Source organism: Miniopterus schreibersii (assembly GCF_964146895.1).
Source record: "Miniopterus schreibersii genome assembly, chromosome: 1".
Lineage (NCBI taxonomy): Eukaryota > Metazoa > Chordata > Mammalia > Chiroptera > Miniopteridae > Miniopterus > Miniopterus schreibersii.
In genome coordinates this window covers 78,578,775-78,597,697 of record NC_138101.1, presented here as the reverse complement: position 1 = coordinate 78,597,697, position 18,923 = coordinate 78,578,775, and the positions used below count along the sequence as shown (strand labels likewise).

General features: G+C 41.5%; 1 protein-coding gene across 11 annotated transcripts in view; it reads right to left on the bottom strand.

Annotated features, from left to right (window-relative positions):
• CELF2 (CUGBP Elav-like family member 2) overlaps positions 1-18,923 on the bottom strand; it is a 789,880-nt gene that overhangs the window by 45,933 nt on the left and 725,024 nt on the right. For all 11 annotated transcript variants that reach the window (XM_081128230.1, XM_081128238.1, XM_081128228.1 and 8 more), the window contains 2 exons: positions 15,699-15,857; positions 12,032-12,095 (listed from right to left, as the gene is read on the bottom strand). In XM_081128230.1, the coding sequence (XP_080984356.1) occupies positions 12,032-12,095; positions 15,699-15,857 (223 nt within the window). The remainder of the gene's footprint in view (positions 1-12,031; positions 12,096-15,698; positions 15,858-18,923) is intronic.

The following is an 18,923-nucleotide window of genomic DNA, read 5'->3' as shown; positions in this document are numbered from 1 at the left end:
TATGCCCACTCGAAACTTACAATTTAAAAAAAATTATAAGGAGAGGGTATGAAAATTTAATTTAATGTTCACCTTAGGTAATTTTGTGTCTTATTGTTCATAGCAATTACCATAAATCTGCATATCAATAAGCGAGAACAGATGTCAGTTGTTACAAGTGCTTGCCAATCAGGTCTGTTAGAAAGTGACAGATGGGTGGTTATAAAACGTTCTCATAAGGCCCATTAGCACATTCGCAGGAAGTGTCTGCGGTGGGAGGGTGGGAGACCGGCCGCAGGGGCTACGGGAATCCTTGTGGGTCCCGGATGTACATCTCACACCTCACATCTCCGGAGGGTCTCCAATGCCTGGGTCTCAGCCTCCCACGCAGTTTTTCACATACCTTCCCTCTTTCCCCTTATCGGACAGTCTAAGACCAGTCTTCTCTGGGAATGGATCTCAGATTAATGAAAGCATTGCCATGTTGTTGTTTAAAGCAAATATTTGTACTCTGTAATTTTATTGTTAGTTTTAAGACGCACACTAGATATTCTGAAATGGAATTACTAGCAGCTTTACAGAATATCAGAAGTAAAGTGAAAGTTTTCTCTTATCAAAACATATTCTTCTTTGCCTTGGCCAGTGTGGCTCATTTGGTTGGGCGTAATCCCCATGCACCGAGAGGTCACCAGTTTGATTCTGAATCAGGGCACATATCCCCAGTAGGGGACGTGCAGGAGGCAGCTGATCCATGTTTCTCTCTCTCTCCCTTCCTCTCTAAAATCAATAAAAACATTAAAAAAAGATACTCTGCTCTTCTTCAGCTATTGCTTCCTAATCTCTATAATTTCCTGGTAACAATTCCTTACCCTAGAAAACAAATTCCCCTAACAAAAGCAAACCTCTCTTATACACGTGAAATGTTCAGAATGAAGGGAGGCGCCTTTCCTGTCTCTGAATTGCTTCTTTTTGAGCAGATCTGAGGCCCTCTCTGCATTGTTTATCTACAGCTTGGCCTTGTTTGTTACTTGGCCTGCGAACCCCTTTGAGTAGGCAAGTCGCTGCAGCCTGCACATGTGCAAACATACCTGCATTTGCTGAGACCCTGAGCACTGCTTCCCAAGCTGGGGCAACAGAATGCTCAGGTTTCAGGATCAGGCTGAAGTAGATGTGAAATTTGGATCAGTCACTTACTAGCTTAGTAACTTTGGGCAAGTTTCTTAATTTACCTCTGTGAGCTTCAGTTGTCCCACCTGTAAAAAAAGGGATGCTAACAGTCCCTACCTCATAAAGTTGTTTGATACTTGGGAATTCTGTATCCTAGTCCATATTGTGCCCCTTACTGGTGCTGTAGTCTCACAGAACTTATTTAACCTTGTCATACTTCAGTTTCTCCAATTGTAATGTAGTAACCAAGGGGTGGTTTTGCTCTTGGCATGCAGTGAAGATAAATGGCATAGTTATTTCAAGGAACTCTGTTAAAAAACAAAACTGTAAAATACTACCCTTTTTTGCTAACATGACCCTCTTTTGTTATAAAGAAATTAATGACCAAAAAAATCACTTTCCCTTTATTCCTACTCCTTCAGGAAAAACCCAGACTCTGAGCCCAAGATCCAGGTTTCTGAGATCTCAGAAATTCATGCAACAAATCACACAACTGGGTGAAAAAAAATGGACAAGTTTTTTACTAAAAGTTTCTTAGTAGAAGCTGTAAGAAGGAAAATCAATCAACTTCAAAGACGCACAAAAAGTACACTTAAAAGCACTCAGCTTATTAAGATTTCATCCCAATCTATTTTCTGCTTTTAAAATCCATATTTAATAAAGGCGCCCCTCAATAAAACCATGGAACACATTTAGAGTTACTTTTAGCTTGACAAAAAAGTATAGGTGATATCTCATTCAATCTTCCTCATGCAATTACTTAGCAACTTGTCACCTAAAAGTTCTTTCTCAAGGCTCTCGGAAGACGGAGTTCGAGGAGGGAGACCTTTCTTGCGCCTCCTCCCAGGGCCAGACTGGAAATACAACTAAATTGGGGAACACTGATCCGGAATTACCAAGACCCAGCTCAGGAACGACTTATATCAAGAAAACACCTGGAGACGGGTAGGAAGGGCGGTCTGGAGAGGGGCCGACCCAGCTCCCGGGGTGGCAGGCTGAGTGAGGAGGGATCTCTGGGCTCTGGGCAGGTTATTCCCAAGACAATCGTGGCCCGGGACCCAGGCTGCACTCCACAGACAGGAGCACCAGAGCCGAGGCGAGCGGCCCAAGGAGCATCCAGCATTGAAAGGCCGCAGGGTGGCTGACCTCCAGGGAGTCAGAGTTAACAACGCAATTTTTTAAAAAAAACCCCAGAGCACAGGATTTTCGCTTGCAGCTACTCATGCGAGGCTTCAGTGGAGGGAGGGCGCTGCAGACTGGAGGTGCCTTAGGAGAGGCTAGTGTGGGAAACACTGGGGGGAGATGTGGAAAAGAGGTGGCCAGGAGACCTGCATTTGGCGTCCCCCTGCCCCGAAATGGCCATTTTTCCTGAGAGGCGCTGGACCCTTCCAGGAGCCACAGCTCAGGAAAAGGAAAGACCCCCACCCTAGGTGATACAGCCCATCACACCCTGCATCTTGACCTTGGCAGAGGAGACAGCAGCAGAGGCCAAGCCTAGGGCCTTGAGCAGTCTCAGGAAGCCTCAGTCACTGGTGTGTGTGTGGTGCGGTGGCGAACTGGGAATGTGACTGGTGCTTCCCCCTCAAGGGAGAGTGATAGAAACTCCAGGTTTCCAGCTGATCCCACTGGACTACATTCAAGGATCTCCACCTAGCCAAGGGCAGGGAAATATTCTGGGACAGTCAGAGAAGTATCTCTGGGAGGAGGAACCACACCCACCACCTTCCCTGAAATCTGAACAGCACCTCCCCCCATGGGAGACCCAGAGATCTAGATTTCCGATTCCACCTTTCAGAAACAGACTTTTGAGAGATTAAGATTGACAGCTGGCTGGTAGACAAAGGCAGATAGAGGCAGAGCCCAGGGAACCTGAAGAAGCTATTTGACCCAGCCCTGGTCCCAGTGCTGCTAACGAACCAGCCTTAGAGTGCAGCCTGGCCCCTCCCTTGCGCAGCCAAGTCCTGTGGAGAAAGACACAAACTGTGGATCCCTTGAAGCTTCAAACAGGTTGCTGACGGCCGCAGGAGGACAGTTTCTGACAGTGGTTAGCACCTAAGTACCTCCTGGGAAGCTCAGAGTTGGCAGACAGAACAGTCAGCTGCAGTCGTCAGAAGAGCAGGATCCAAAGGGAGCTCCCAGGAGGCACCAAAACTCTGCTGAGATGAATGACACTTCACTTTTTTTTCTTTTTCTTTATCTTCCTTATTGATTTATTTGTCTCTCTCTTTTTCCTTTATAGATCTAACTTTCCCTTCCCTTTTCTTACCCTACTTTTTCTTCTTTCTCCTGCTCTCTTCATTTTTCCTTTTCTTATTTTTTTGTCTATTGGCTTTCTCCTCTATTTTCTTTTTCAAAATTATTTTCTTATTTTCTCTTATACCATTTTCCTTCCCCTATTCTTTATTCTTTTCTTTTTTTCATCTCTGCCCTTCATATTCCTTTTTCTTCCCCCATACTTTTATTTCTTTCCTTCTGTTATTGTTCTGTTTTCTCCTTCCTAATTCTCTCTTCTTTTGTGGCAGCTTTTGTTATTGTTGTTGTAGGGGTTTGTGTATGTTTTAGTTTTGTTTCTCCTTTTGTTTTGTTGTCTTTGTTTTGTTCTGCCAGCACCTGCACAACAGCCAGCATGACATGGTCAGGGGTGAGCCTCACAGTCAGCCAGTCTGAGAGGAGATTCCTCCCACGAATGGGACAACAACATTCAAGACCAAATTACAACAGTAGGGCCCAAATAACTCACACACGGGTAATTCTTAGAGCACCCTTGAGATCTAAGAGACTGCACCACTGGGTCCCACAAAACAAAACATAAGACCACCCCATGAAGGCTGGGAGGCATAGAAATTTGCTCTAATACATAGAAACAAATACAAAGGGAAAGCAAAAATGCAGAGACAAAGAAACCCCCAAATGAAAGAAAAGGAGGAAACTCCAGAAAGAGAGCTAAAGGAAATGGAGGCAAGCAGTTTATCAGATATAGAGTTCAAAGTAATGGTTATAAGGGTGCCCAAGAAACCTAGTGAGAATTTCAAGAAACTTAGTGGGAACTACAACAGCATGAAAAAAAGAAATAGAAACCATAAATAACAATTAGTTGGAAATGAAGAGTAACATATCTGACATGAAGAATACACTGGAAGAAATCAAAAGCAGATTAAATGAGGCAGAAGATCAAATCAACGTCTTGGAAGACAAGGTAGGAAAAAAACACCCAATTAGAGCAGCAAAAATAAAAAAGAATTAAAAAGCATGAGGATAGTTTAAGGGAACTTTGGGACAGCATGAAATGTAACAACATCCACATCCTAGGGCTATCAGAAGGAGAAGAAAGTGAGCAAGAAATAGTTAACCTGTTTAAAGAAATAATGACAGAAAAATTCCTTAACTTGGTGAAGGAAAAAGTCACAAAAGTTCAGGAAGCAAAGAGAGTTCCAATCAAGAAGAACTCAAAGAGACCTACTCCACGACACATCATAATCAAAATGACAAACATTAGAGACAAAGAAAGAATCTCAAAGGCAGCAAGAGAGACAGAAAGTTACTAAAAGGGAGTACGCATTAGAATGTCAGCTGATTTCTCAACAGAAACACTTCAGGCTAGAAGAAATTGGCATGAAGTATTCAAAGTAATGAAAAACAAGGACCTGAGCCCAAGACTACTCTATCCAGCAAGGCTATCATTTAAAATGGAAGGGGAAATAAAGAGCTTTCCAGACAAAAGAGGCTAAAGGAGTACACTACCACCAAACCAGCATTGTAGGAAATGTTAAAGGGAGTGCTTTAAGAAGAAGAAATTGAGAGAGAAACATAGGCATAATGAAAAAAAAAAAGGCAGTAAGTAAGTACATATCAATTATAACCTTAAATGTAAATAGATTAAGTGCTTCAATCAAAAGACATAGAGTAGCTGGATGGATAAGAAAATAAGACCCATATATATGCTATCTACAAGAGACCTACCTCAGAGCAAAAGATTCACACAGACTAAAAGTGAAAGGATGGAAAAAATTTCCATGCAAATAGAAATGAAAAGAAGCAAAAAAACCTAAGAACAACAAAAAGCAACAACAGGGGTAGCAATACTTATATCTGACAAAATAGACTTTAAAGCAAAGGCCATAAAAAGAGACAAAGAAGGCCATTACAGAATACTAAAGGGATCAATAAAACAAGAGGATGAAGTCCTGGTAAATATATAGGAGCACCTAAATATACAAAAGCTCCTGGAGGATTTCAAGGGAGAGATCAACAATAATACAGTCATAGTAGGGGACTTTAACACCCCACTGACTTTACTGGATAGATCTTTGAGACAAAAAAATCAACAAGGAAACAGAGACTTTAAATGACACACCAGATGAGATGGATTTAATTGACTTTTACAGAAAATTCCACCCCTAAGTTGAAGAATATACATTCTTTTCAAGTGCACATGGGATATTCTCAAAGACAGAACACATGTTTGGACACAAAATAAATCTCTATAAATTCAAGAGGACTGAAACCATATCAAGCACCTTTTTGGATCTTAATGGAATGAAATTAGAAATCAATTACAATGAATACACTCAAAAACATTCAAGCACATGGAGGCTAAATAGTATGTTATTAAACAATGAATGGGTTACCAAAGAGATCAAGAAAGAAAGAAAAAACTTCCAGGAAACAAACGAAAATGAACACACAATAACCCCAAATCTATGGGACACAGCAAAAGCAGTCCAAAGAGGAAACTTCATAGCATTGCAGGCCGACCTCAAAAAGCAAGAAAAACCACTAATACACTCTCTAACCCTACAGCTTAAAGATTTAGGAAGAGAAAAACAAGAAATGCCTAGAGTAAGAAGAAGGAAGGAAATTATAAAGATGAAAGTGGAAATAGATGACATAGGAACTAAAAAAACAATACAAAAGACTAACGAAACCAAGAGCTGGTTCTTTGAAAAGGTAAACAAGACTGATGAACCTTTAGCCAGACTCATGAAGAAACAAAGAGACAGGACACAAATAAAATCCAAAAGGAAAGAGGTGAAGTAACAACTGACCCAACAGAAATGCAAAGGGTTGTAAGAAAAGACTATGAACATGTAAGAAAATAATATGCCAACAAGCTGGACAACCTAGATGAAATGGACAAATTTCTGGAAAAATACAATCTTCCAAAACTGAATCAGGAAAAAGCAGAAAACCTGAGAAGTCCAAGAACAACTGATGAAATTGAAGCTGTAATAAAGAAACCCCCAGCACACAAAAGCCCTGGTGCGGACGGCTTCCCAGGGGAGTTTTGCCAAATATTCAAAGAAGAACTAACATCTATCCTTTTCAAACTATTCCAAAAAATCCAAGAGGAAGGAATTGCTTCCAAGCTCTTTTTACGCAGCCAGCATTATCCTAATCCCAAAACCAAATAAAGACACTACAAAGAAAGAAAATTATAGGCCAATACCCTTGTTGAACATAGATGTTAAAATCCTCAACAAAATATTAGTAAATCAGATCCAGCAATATATTAAAAAGATCATATACCATGACCAAGTGGGATTTATTCCAGGGATGTAAGGCTGGTACAATATTTGCAAATCAATAAATGTGATACATCACATAAACAAATTGAAAGAAAAAAATCACATGATCATATCAATAGACACAGAAAAAGCATTTGACAAAATCCAACACCTGTTTTTGATAAAAACTCTCAGCAAAGTGGGAATAGAGGGATCATAACTTAACATAATAAAGGCCATATATGACAAACCTACAGCCAACATCATACTCAATGGGCAAAAACAAAAGGCATTCCTCCTAAGAACAGGAACAACACAGGGGTGTCTACTTTCACCAATCCTATTCAACATAAGTACTGGAAGTCCTAGCCACAGTGATCAGACAAGAAGAAAACATAAAAGGCATCCAAACTGGAAAGGAGGAAGTAAAAACCGTCATTATTTGCAGATGACATGATATTGTACACAGAAAACCGTAAGGACTCCACCGAAAAACTACTAGATTTAATAAATGAATTTGGCAAAGTAGCTGCATTCAAAATTAACACCTAGAAATTGATGGCATTTTTATACACCAATAATGGTCTCTCAGAAAGAGAAATTTAAAAATCAATACCATTTACCATTGCAACCAAAAAATTAAGATACTTAGGAATAAATTTAACCAAAGAAGTAAAAGACCTGTGCTCAGAAAACTACAGGATGCTGAAAAAAGAGACAAATAAAAGATATAAAGTACTGGAAGAATATACCGTGTTCATGGATTGGTAGAATTAACATCATTAAAATGTCCATACTACCCAAAACAATCTATAGATTCAATGCAATCCCTATTAAAATACCAACGGCGTATTTCACAGATCTAGAACACACACTCCAAAAATTTATATGGAACCAAAAAAGACCCTGAACAGCTGCAGCAATCTTGAGAAGGAAGAACACAATACCAGATACCAAGTTATACTACAAAGCCAGTGTAATCAAAACAGCCTGGTACTGGCACAAGAGCAGGTGTATAGATCAATGGAACAGAACAGACACCCCAGAAATCGACCAAAGCCATTATATTTAATTAATATTTGACAAAGAAGGCAAGAACATACAATGGAGTAAAGACAGTCTCTTCAATAAGTGGTGCTGGGAAAATTGGACAGGTACATCCAAAAAATGAAATTATATCACTAACTTACACCATACACAAGAATAAACTCAAAATGGAAAAAAGACTTAAATGTAAGTCATGAAACCATAAAAATCCTAGAAGGAAACGTAGTCAACAAAATATCAGACATCTCACGTAGCAGAATTTTCACAGATACATCTCCTACAGCAAGAGAAAGAAAGGAAAAAAATAAACAAATTGGACTATATCAAACTAAAAAGCTTCTGCACAGCAAAGGAAACCAGCATCAAAATGAAGAGGGAACCAACCGTATGGGAGAACATATTTGCCAATGATACATCTGATAAGGGGTTAATTTCCAAAATATATAAAGTACTCAACAAGAGGATGACAGACAATCCAATTAAAAAATGGGCAGAAGACCTGAATAAACACTTTTCCAAAGAGGACATACGGGTGGCCAAGAGACATATGAAAAAATGCTTAGCGTCACTACTCATGAGAGAGATGCGAATTAAAACCACAATTAGGTACCACCTCATACCTGCCAGAATATTATCAATAAATCAACAACAAGTGCTGGTAAGGATGTGGAGAAAAAGGAACCCTGGTACACTGCTGGTGGGAATGCAGACTGGTGCAGTCACTATGGAAAACAGTGTGGAGTTTCCTTAAAAAATCAAAAATAGAACTGCCACTTGACCCAGTGATCCCACTTCTCGGAAATACCCTAAAAAGCCTGAAACATCAATCAGAAAGAATATATGCACCCTTATGTTCATAGCAGCGCAATTTACAATAGCTAAGACCTGGAAACAGCCCAAGTGCCTATAAGTAGAGAAATGGGTAAAAAAAGCTGTGATACCTTTATACAATGAAATATTATGCAGCTGTAAAAAAGAAGGATCTCTTACCTTTTGAGATGGCATGGAGGGACCTAGAGAGTATTATGCTAAGCGAAATAAACCAGACAAAGACAAGTATCACATAATCTCACTTATATGTGGACTCTAATGAACAAAATAAATTGACAAAACAGACCCAGAGACATTGAAGCATGCAACATACTGACATATTTCAGAGGGAAGGAGTGTGGGGCAGGGAGTCACCAAAGAACTTATGCATATAAGCATAGCCCATGGACACAGACATAGTGTGGTGAAGGCCTGAGGAGGGGGTGGGAGTGGAGGGGGGTCAGTGGGGGACAAAAAGGGGATAATTGTAATACTTTCAACAATAATTATACATTTAAAAAAATACTAACAAACAAAAATGAAATTTCTTTCTCTGCTTCGTTTTTGGATTTATTTTCTTCTCCAACAGCAAGTGTTTTACTCACTCAAATGAGACATTTTACTCTGGTGATAAACCTGAATCTCCTGAAGGCCAGACCGTGATGTTTTCAGAGTTGTTCACAAGAAAATATTATCGGTTTCCAAGATGATACTTCACTCTCTTTGGTGAGTGTTCCACACTGGAAGACTTGAGTTTTACATGTGGAGTTTACTGTATGGCACTATAGACACACAGACAGCATCTGAATCGTGTAGGTGCCCACTTGCACCGTGCCACTGTCTCAATCACTCAAGGAGCATTTTCACCTCAGGTCCGGTCTGAGATCTAGGACCTCTGTGTCCCTTCATGTCCCTCCTCTTGTAAGTGTTATGGACATGTGCTCCCTGACATGTGTGATGATGTACAAACTCTCCAATTTCAAATCCTTGACAACTTACCTGTGAACATACTGTCCTTAGCTTATAGAATGCTTTCTGGCTTAGATGTAAGGCTGATGCCAAATTTCTTAATTAAGAAACCAGGCATTTTAACTTAAGCACCACTGGGAATGCATCCAAAACAGAAATTTGAGTTTGTTGGTTTATAAATTTATTCACTCATCCACTCAAAAACAGTGAGCACCTCTTAGAGGAGTGAGGGCTGAGTTCATCGGGCCAGGCCGCGGCCTCAAGGAGCACCCATGATTCAGGACTGTCAGAGAGGTGCGGGGGTAAGGGGATCAGTGTTTTAAGGGCCCAAGAAAGGGGGGCACCCCTCCCACATCTGGGGAGTCAGGGAGGATTCCTCTAGAAAGTGGCTTGTATTACAGTTCACTTCATAATACTGGGTGAGACGACCAGCGAAGGCAAAAGCTAAACCATACTTTTGGGAGAAGAGGAAAGAGCAGGAGGCGACTTGACTTCACCTTACTGGAAAAAATACCCCAAACCATGATGCTTCAAATACTTAGGACGATGAGACTTGATTATGCTTATGAATGAAGGGCAACCTTTATAGAAAAATCGCCCAACCAACAGAGCGCTGACATCTACAACCTTAATACTTTATTCAGGGCAGTGGTCCCTATGGACTGCTCAGCGCTGGATTTCCTAGCTTGTGCAGACACAGGGTGCTGAGTTTAATATACTGAAAGTTCAGGAAAGGGGCATTCTGGAAAGCCCAGTGCATTTACAGTGTCTTAAATTAGCCATCCTTCTACGGTGCACTCCCAAATACCCTCTGTAAACAGAGGGCTCCACGCACCTTCTACAGTGACTCCCAAATACCCTGTTTGTAAACGAACATGCTAAGCATGTGAACGTCATCCTGGCCTGTGGCTGGTGAGGCAGAGGTGCACACAGTCTAAGGGAAAATGAGTGGGCACTCTGTCCACCCAGGAAGATGCTCTTGGCAGCAGCCTGGGAACTGGGTGACCCTGCAGAGTTCAGCTGTGGGACTGGGAGTGTCCAAGGTTTCCTCGAAGCAAGAACCCTAATTTTGGATCTGGGTGCATCCACACTATTAGAAGAAAAACAAACTTTGCATCGGCAGAAAATGTAACAAATCTTAGCATTTATTTTAGGGCTTGCAGTCTGGAGGTTTTCTCTTTTTAAAACATAGAAAACTTCCTGAATATTTTACTTACGTCACTCCAATTTCCTTCACAGAACTGAAAACAAATGAACCATTTGATATGATTCTTAGCTCCAAGGCCAGATTCCCAAACTGTATTCATAAAGATACTGATGAATGATTTAACTACTTATCATCTGAACATACAATTTTTTTCTAATAATCCAAAAGCTGTAATTACAACAGAACAAGCTGGCAGTGCCAGTAGGTCTAATGCCCAGTGACTAATTCTGCAGTGTTTACTGTGGGCCAATGTGTCCCGTCAGACAACAAGCTACCATTAGCCCGTGAGGCCACAATGAAAGGCTGGGCCGATGAGCACAGCACACAGGAGCAGAAGCCTACGTGTGCTCATCAACGATCCTTCCAGATCCATTCAAAGTGAAACAGGAACAAAAACCAAGGATATGTATTGGGGGGAGGGGGGGAAGAAAAGAAAAAGAGTTGTTTTCATAGTGACAGATAAAGAAATCTGGCTTTTATTCTGCACATTGACTCAGGGTGTCCTTGATTAAAACAAACTGCCTGATTCTAACGTGCAAAAAATCTGTACTCCTTGCCCTCACTCCCCACCTCTTTGGAAAGAAACGAGGGAAAGGAAAAAGCTCTCTCACTGTTCCTCGCGGCAGGTTAATGGCACCTGTGTTCTGATTTATTGCACAAGCTGCCTTCCCTGGCCCCGCGGAAAGTTAGGATATCAGCTTGGAAGGTGACACAGCAGGAGTGACCTTTCACTAATCACTGCACCTCCGTTACTACTGACACAGCTCATTAGAAAAAGCAACCCTTCCAGAGCTGGCTTTCAAAGCCAGCCACACTTTGATTTTACCAAGAACAAAGATTATGCTTTCCCATAAAAGCGTCTGATGCCCAATTCTGTCAACTGGGGTACTACAGTGAAAGAGGCACCCTGTTAATTGTCTGTGGATGTCAAGGGACTGCAAGCTGTAGCGGAGATAGGCCTGCAATCCAGGCTTTCATTGTGGAGGTCAGACCACTTTTACTGACTGCCTATTATTAAAATTTTAGAAGGATGTTAATCATTTTGGCTGCCCTGGATATAAGAATCTAGCTGGAAATTCCCCAGTAACCAATCCCATTTTTAAAAAGAAGAAAATGGGTGTACTATGCAGGAATTCTCAGTGCCCTCATGTTATAACTGTTGGAAATGCCAGAGGTAGGAGAGCAGCTTTCCAACAGCTAGTCTAATTTTAACACCTGAACCAGAACGCGAAGAGGGCTGGTAATTGCTCTCTGTCCTTCGTTTCCCCGCTGCTTTTCTTTGCCCTCTGAACCCCCTCAATTCACACAGCAGCACAGTCCAAAGGAAAAGGCACAGTTCACGACTCACCAGCCATCTGCTGAATGCCGCTGAACGCACCCAGGTTGCTGGAGGAGGTGGCCTGCTGCAGAAGCTGCGAAGGAAGGGAACACAGCCGTCAACACAACTCAGAGATGAGGGCACAGAGACTTCCAGATTAAACAGTGGACATATCCTGTCTCCTTTACGTTCACAGAGCTGATTGCTGCTTTCTCTTAATGGATTGAAGATTCCCAGAGTCGGGGCTGTAAATCCATAGTAATGTCTGATCTCTATTAAGAAACACAGACACTGGGGAAACTCCGTAACACTGCTGCCTTAAAACAATTAATCAATTTACTCTTTTGAACAACCAGGTGTTAACTCTGCTGAAACCAATGTCGCATGACTAATGCTGTCTCCCTGCAGTCTAGCAGTTACTGTAACTCATCTCTGTCAATCAGAGTCCGTCTCTGGGTCTCCTCTACTTCCCTTCACAGCTCAGTTTCCTTCATCGTTTATTAGAAGCACATGGATTTGCTGATTCTTAGGCCAACAGAGAAATCTTGACAACTACAGACATAAATGTATCTATTCACAGCCATGACTACATGACCAGGACAGCGGTCACCCACTTTCACATGGTCTTCACTGGCAGTGAGAAACACACTGTTTGTCAGAACTCAGAGGTACGTGGTGTGATGTTGCACCAGGCACTATAAACATGCCAGCATCACCTCCCCCACGTGGAATCAGTGGCCACCACAAGGCAAAGGCATGCGGCTAATGTCCTAAAATGCTCCTTTACTTGCCTAATTGACTTGAATGATAGGTTAACACTTAGGCGCTATACTAAGTGTCCGGCTAGATTTACTGGTACTGTCTTTCTGTTAAGGTTGATCAATACAAACATGGTTTGTGTATAGCAATAGGCATATAGTTACCTCCTCTACTCAGATGTACGTGCATACCAAAAAGCATGGATTCACATCAAATTCATTATTGAAAAAATTGTTATGTGCTTCAGAGGAAAAGATGAATTCGCTATTTGAAAGAGAGCTCTCTGAATTTATTTGGCGCTCTGCAGAAAACAAATGTGGAGGACCACCACTCCTCCGGGTAACGGAGGGGCTCTTCAGTTCAGTAAGAAAAAAACTCCATGATAAATATGACTCAAAAATAGGCATCCATCAGTTCACTTGTAAGCATAGAGCAGAGTGGAGCATCAGTGGCTAATTAAACCAAAGACCTAGTGACAATGACATTATGGGGAGTAACATTAACAGTCACCAGAGAAATGTCTCCAGTATTCACTCATCCCTCTTGACTTGCTGGAATACAGGGGTGGGCAAGAGCAGGCTGACAGCTGTGAGCACACAAAACAGAGTTTATTCTTTCTTTATTAATTATTGTATTTATTTGTATTATTTGTCTTATTATTTTGTTTCTTACTTATGATTTATCTTTTAGGTAATGATGGCTGGTAATTTAACCTACTTTTGCCCACCTTTGTACATTACCTACTTATCAGAGACAGACAGACAGAGACAGACACACACACACACACGAAGAGAGGAAGAGGGAGAAGCCAGGGATTATCCATTTTAACAGAAAAATCCCTTCCTTTGGTTTGATCACTTGGGCTCCCCATTCTCTTGTGACTGTGGCCCCTTATTTCCTCCTCTTATTAGATATTTTTAAAAATTAAAGTTAAGTAAAATTAAATAAGCTTTGAAGATATTTTGAGGAATTAATAAAACCTACTGAGGTAAGCAGACTGGAGTGTCATTCAACTATTACTGAGGATTCTTTCCCCTGAAAACTATTCTCTGGTGGCTGGAGTCAGAATCCACCCCTCAACACAGAGGTAGGGAATGCCTTCGAGGCCAAGGGCCCTTACGGAAATGGACTTTCATTTCAAAATAGGAGAAGACATAGTTGAGTGTGTAGAAACACGTTTTATAAATGAGGATGAGACTAATTCTCTTCCAGGGTACAGAAATCATTTGCACTTGTGACCAAAGAAATACAGCCAGAGACTCTGTATGCCATGGGGCCCGGGAGCTGTGCCAGAGACCAGGGACCAGCACGTGTGTCTTGGTTTTTAGAAATAATGGAGCAGGAAGCTGGATTCTTAGAAACTATGAAAAGGTGAGCCTCACTTCAATCTCTGATAAAAATTCTTGTATATGCCATTAAACAGACAGTCTGTGAACATCTGAAAAGCACAAGTTTGTGAAAAACAAATTAAGTTAGGCTCATTTCTTTTTTCATAAAATTTCTACACGGATAGACCAAGAGGAAGACATGGCAGAGCACATACAGATTTTAGCAAGACATTTGGCAAAATCTCCCGCTGGTGTCTTTGTGGAGAAATGGCATGAAAATGACAGTAAACTTGGTAATGGTTTTAGTAAGGACTCAGACGAAGACAGGAGAATCATGCTTTTCATTTATTATTATAATTAATGTATTGAGTAGCTATTATAGGCAGGATCCCAGTAGGCACTGGGGAGGGGTGGAGGGAAAAAGGAATAGGAGTCATGTCTGTTCTCTGAGAAGCAACATGGCAAGGCGAAGAGAACACAGAGAGGCTGCGTCCTGAGGGACCACCAGCAGCATGATCCTGGGTCAAGTGATGTAGCCCCCAGTCTCTCTTTTCTCACCTGTACAGGCAGGGTGGTCTGACTCGTCAAGGCCACAGGGAGGGCTATTGTGCAGAACAATACAGGTTCTGCAACCAAGTCAGTTAATGGATGATACAATCCTGAGAGGGCAGAGACACACACACATACACAGCCATGTGTACAAGCGCACTGACAGAGGCTGGGAGAAGAGCCCAGTCACACAACATGAAATTATATTAATAAACGTGGAGACTACCATTTAGGTTCAAAAACAGAAAACATGGAGTAGAGTAACATGGTTTGGCAGCAGTTCAAGTGAAAATAAATAAAAACTTAGAGGCATATTAGCTGCCTCCTGTGTTACTACAAATGCCACTCTCGAGCTACATTAAGAGATTTTAGAGTCCACACTAGGGGTCACTGCTCTGTGTTATTTAGGTCTTACTAGGGGAACTGTCTTAAATTCTGGAGATTGTATTTAATCAAGACATTGACAAAGTAAAATGGGTGGCTCTAAGGAAAACCAAGAAAGAAGAAGTTTAGAAACAATGGAATGGGAGGGATGACCGAAAGAATTGGGCCTATTTGGCCTGAAACAGGATCTAATTTTTGGTATCATACAGATAAAGTAAGAAATATTTGATCTGGTTGACGGAGTTCCCCTGGGAGGACCCAGGATCACTGAAGGGAAGTTCCACGGGGATTTCATTTGAGGTCCTGACTTGGAACGGGCTAACCTCTGAGGCAGCGAGCTCTCCAACCACAGCCGCCTCAGTATCCTTAAAAACTATCCTGCAGCCACACCCCCTCTAATGCAGGGTTTTATGATGTCTCTGGAACATGGGTTAGAAATTTAGCCTTGTGGGACTTTGCTCAGCCTACATCAGGCAAGAATTTAGTCATGTGCTCATGCTAATCCACTTAACTTGGAAAACATTCTGCATCAATGCTGATTTCAATAATTTCCTGAGATTCAAAGTATCCCCAGAATGAATTATTTAGCGTCCTCAGGGGACGAGTAGGTTGTAAGAGTTACAGTGGGCACGCTCCCCTCTCCCGGGCCTGCACACTGACTGGCCTGCAGCACTTACCGCCAGGTACTGCGGGGTGAGGCCGCCCAGACCCGTCAGGTTCCCCCAGGTGGCAGTGTTGAGCTGCTGCATCTGCTGTGCCAGCTGCTGTTGGAGGCGTCTTTGCTCTTTGTCCTTCTGAGTGTCAGCAAACTTCACCACGATAGGTGAAGAGCAGCCCTGCGGTCAGACACAGCGGAAAGTGAAGAGGGGGTTACAGCCTGGTCGAATCCTCTGAGACTCAGCACTGGGCCTAGCTTTCTAAACTATCTCGGAGCACGTGGCATGGCGGGAATGGTTTTAAAATGGTTTGACAGTTCTTCTTCTTCTCTGAATAGTACCATCAACAGAAAATGCCAGACACTGTCATCGGTTTCTCTGGGGATCTGGTGCTCGGTGGAGCCATTTGCTTTCTCGCTCTGGTTATTAAACTGCCTCTCCTTCCTTCTTCGTGTGTCTTCCTTCAGCCTTCCCAGGACCTCCTCAGAGACAAGAGACCTCACCAATGCTCTTGAACTAAGCTTCATGGTTCACTTGTCTGAAGGACAGACCTGCCTTTCTCCACATGTGAGCAGGGACAAGTGTGTGTGTGGGGGGGGAGTTGTGATGGGAGTGAAAATGTCTCTCATTCACTTGTTTTTTTTCACTCTTCCCAATTTTCAGTCATATATTTTTGAACTGGGGAACTGCAGGGATCATGCTGATGCAGCAATATAATTGGGAAAAAGGAATTTGTTTTGGAAACGTGGAAGAAGGAAGGAGATATTCAGAGAACATGGGCACTGACGAACGTAATTAACTGTTCCCACGTTTAAAGAAAGATCTCTCTTCCTTCCGTATTACATCCACACTATCCATAGTCCCCAGAGCTACTGTGAACCAAGAACACTACAGGTATGGTCCAGTCAAAGGAGACAGAGCATAAATGGCAGGAGGAGTCGTCTACTTGGCTTCTTTTTCTAACAAATCTCACCCTTCTAGGTGCTTCTTTCAGTTTTCATTTCCTTTAAAAGGCAAGGATTAGGGGTAGTGAGTGAGAAATGGCCAAGGGTTATGTGATAGGGTGAATTCACGTTTGATACAGATAAAATCATTAGGGAAAATAGGGCCTAAATCCTCAAGGAGTGAAGACGATAACCTCCTTTCAGAAGCACCTTTTAAACATTTGCACTTGGGCCTGGCCAGGCGAGGCTCAGGGGTTGAGCATCCACCTAGGATGCAGGAGACTGCAGTTCAATTCCCGGTCAGGGCACATGCTCGGGTTGTGGGCCAGATGCCCAGCTGGGGGCGTGCAGGAGGCAGCCCATCAATGCCTCTCTCATCATTGATGTTTCTATCTCTCCCTCTCCCTTCCTCTCCCTGAAATCAATAAAGATATATTTAAAATAAAAATTAAAAAAAACACACAAAAAAAAACATTTGCACTTGGTAAATACTCAGCAAAAACACTCCTCCTCCCTCCCCACTCTTTTCTCCTTAGCATAGCTGGCCTACACATTCCATCACAATTAAAGCTGTGAAATTTTGCTGAGGTAAAAAGAAGTAATTCTACCCAAGTGATTAAAAAAACCTTTTATTGAAACTCAGCATGATAACAGACCTCTCACTCCTCTCAGAAATTTTATATTCCTATTTAAATGAGCTTTTCCTTTCTCTTCCCTTTGGGTCACTTTCTTTTCTCCTAGAAAACAAACTTGCATTTTTTTTATCACCTTGGGTAGTTACTGGGGAGGTAGCTAAGACTACCTGAGGCTCTCATGTCTGTGTTACCAAAAACTGTGAGAAAAATGAGGCGACTCTGTCGAATTTCCAGCGTGTCAGTCTTCAGCTCTGGTAGCCATAGTCATAGTACAGAATGTTAAATGTCAGTAAATTGCATAAGAGTAGTATTTTCACCATTAAAAAAAACAACTATGCTTCATTTTTCTTCATCTGCTCCATATTTCAGCACTTCATTCCTTAAAGAGGGCAAAATGCTCTGAAGATGAAAATTATATAGAGAAAGGGTTTTGCATGGAAAAGGGTTATTATTGCTGTATCAAATCTGTTCCGTAACAAATTATACATCTCCTCCTAACAGTACATTCACTCTTGGCTTCTTTCTTTCTTAAATACCAAATGATGATACAAAAGCAGAAAATCAGGCCAATTATTATAGCTCAAAATTACTTGTTTAAACCATGAAACAGAAAAATGGGATAGGGATAGTCGGAGGAAAGCAGAAAAATAGAAGGTACAATATTAAAAATTAATTATTTTTTAAAAAACGTGTTTTTTCACACTTTGACATTCACATCGTTTTGAATTCGAATCTCTTAGGTAATACATCTTGGTTAAAGATGTGAGCCAGAGTCCTGAAAATAATGTAATTGGTTAAAAAAAGAAAACAAACTTCAGTTGTATGACTATAATCTCACTGCATGATGTCTAATTTTCCATTTATTTAAATGTCAATATTTTTTAATTAAATGAGACATTTAAGTGTCTGAGGGCCCTGTTCGTTAAGCATGGTGTCCAGACTTCAAACAAGCGCACCAAACATGATTTTGTATCAGGGATATTCATAACAAAGGATCAAGGGCTCCTTAAGAGTCACTACACCTCATTCTCTATGGCAGAACCTTTTCCTTGTGAGAGCCCACTGCTCCTTGGGTCGGGTTGATGCCCAGCTCTGCTTTCTTTCCTTGCGCTCTCCCTCTGTAGTAACACAGGGGAACCCAGACCCCCACTCAGGGGGCTCTGAAGGAAGGAGCTGGGGCGGCAATGTTTCCAACAGAGCTGAAAGAATTTAGACTAAAAAATTATCTAAAAAGAGACCAGTTTAGGTACAAATCACTAAATTACAGAAAATAAAAATAATTAAGAATGAGACACGTACATGGAAGATAATATAGGTAAAGACTTTCTTTTTTCTAACAGCACTTCCATTTTAATCTCCAAACTGAAATGAAGCTGGAAATCAGACTGATCCCCAATAATGGAGCAGCCTAGGTTCAGAGAAAGAGGGGACAAAAACTGTGTCGCATAGGTAGGTAACTGCTTGTGGTACAAGATTGGCTTCCTAGACATTTCAAATCCTGCTAATTATCTCCTATCGTGGCCGATTTTCACCTGAGCTTGCTTTCCAGGTAGGGGGGTGGGAGTGTCTTAAAAATGCATTGCACTGAAAGGAAAACACAGTGATTATATAAGATATGTTAGGAATATCAAAGTTAAAATGAAGTTTGAAAAAGACAATAGGCTTTG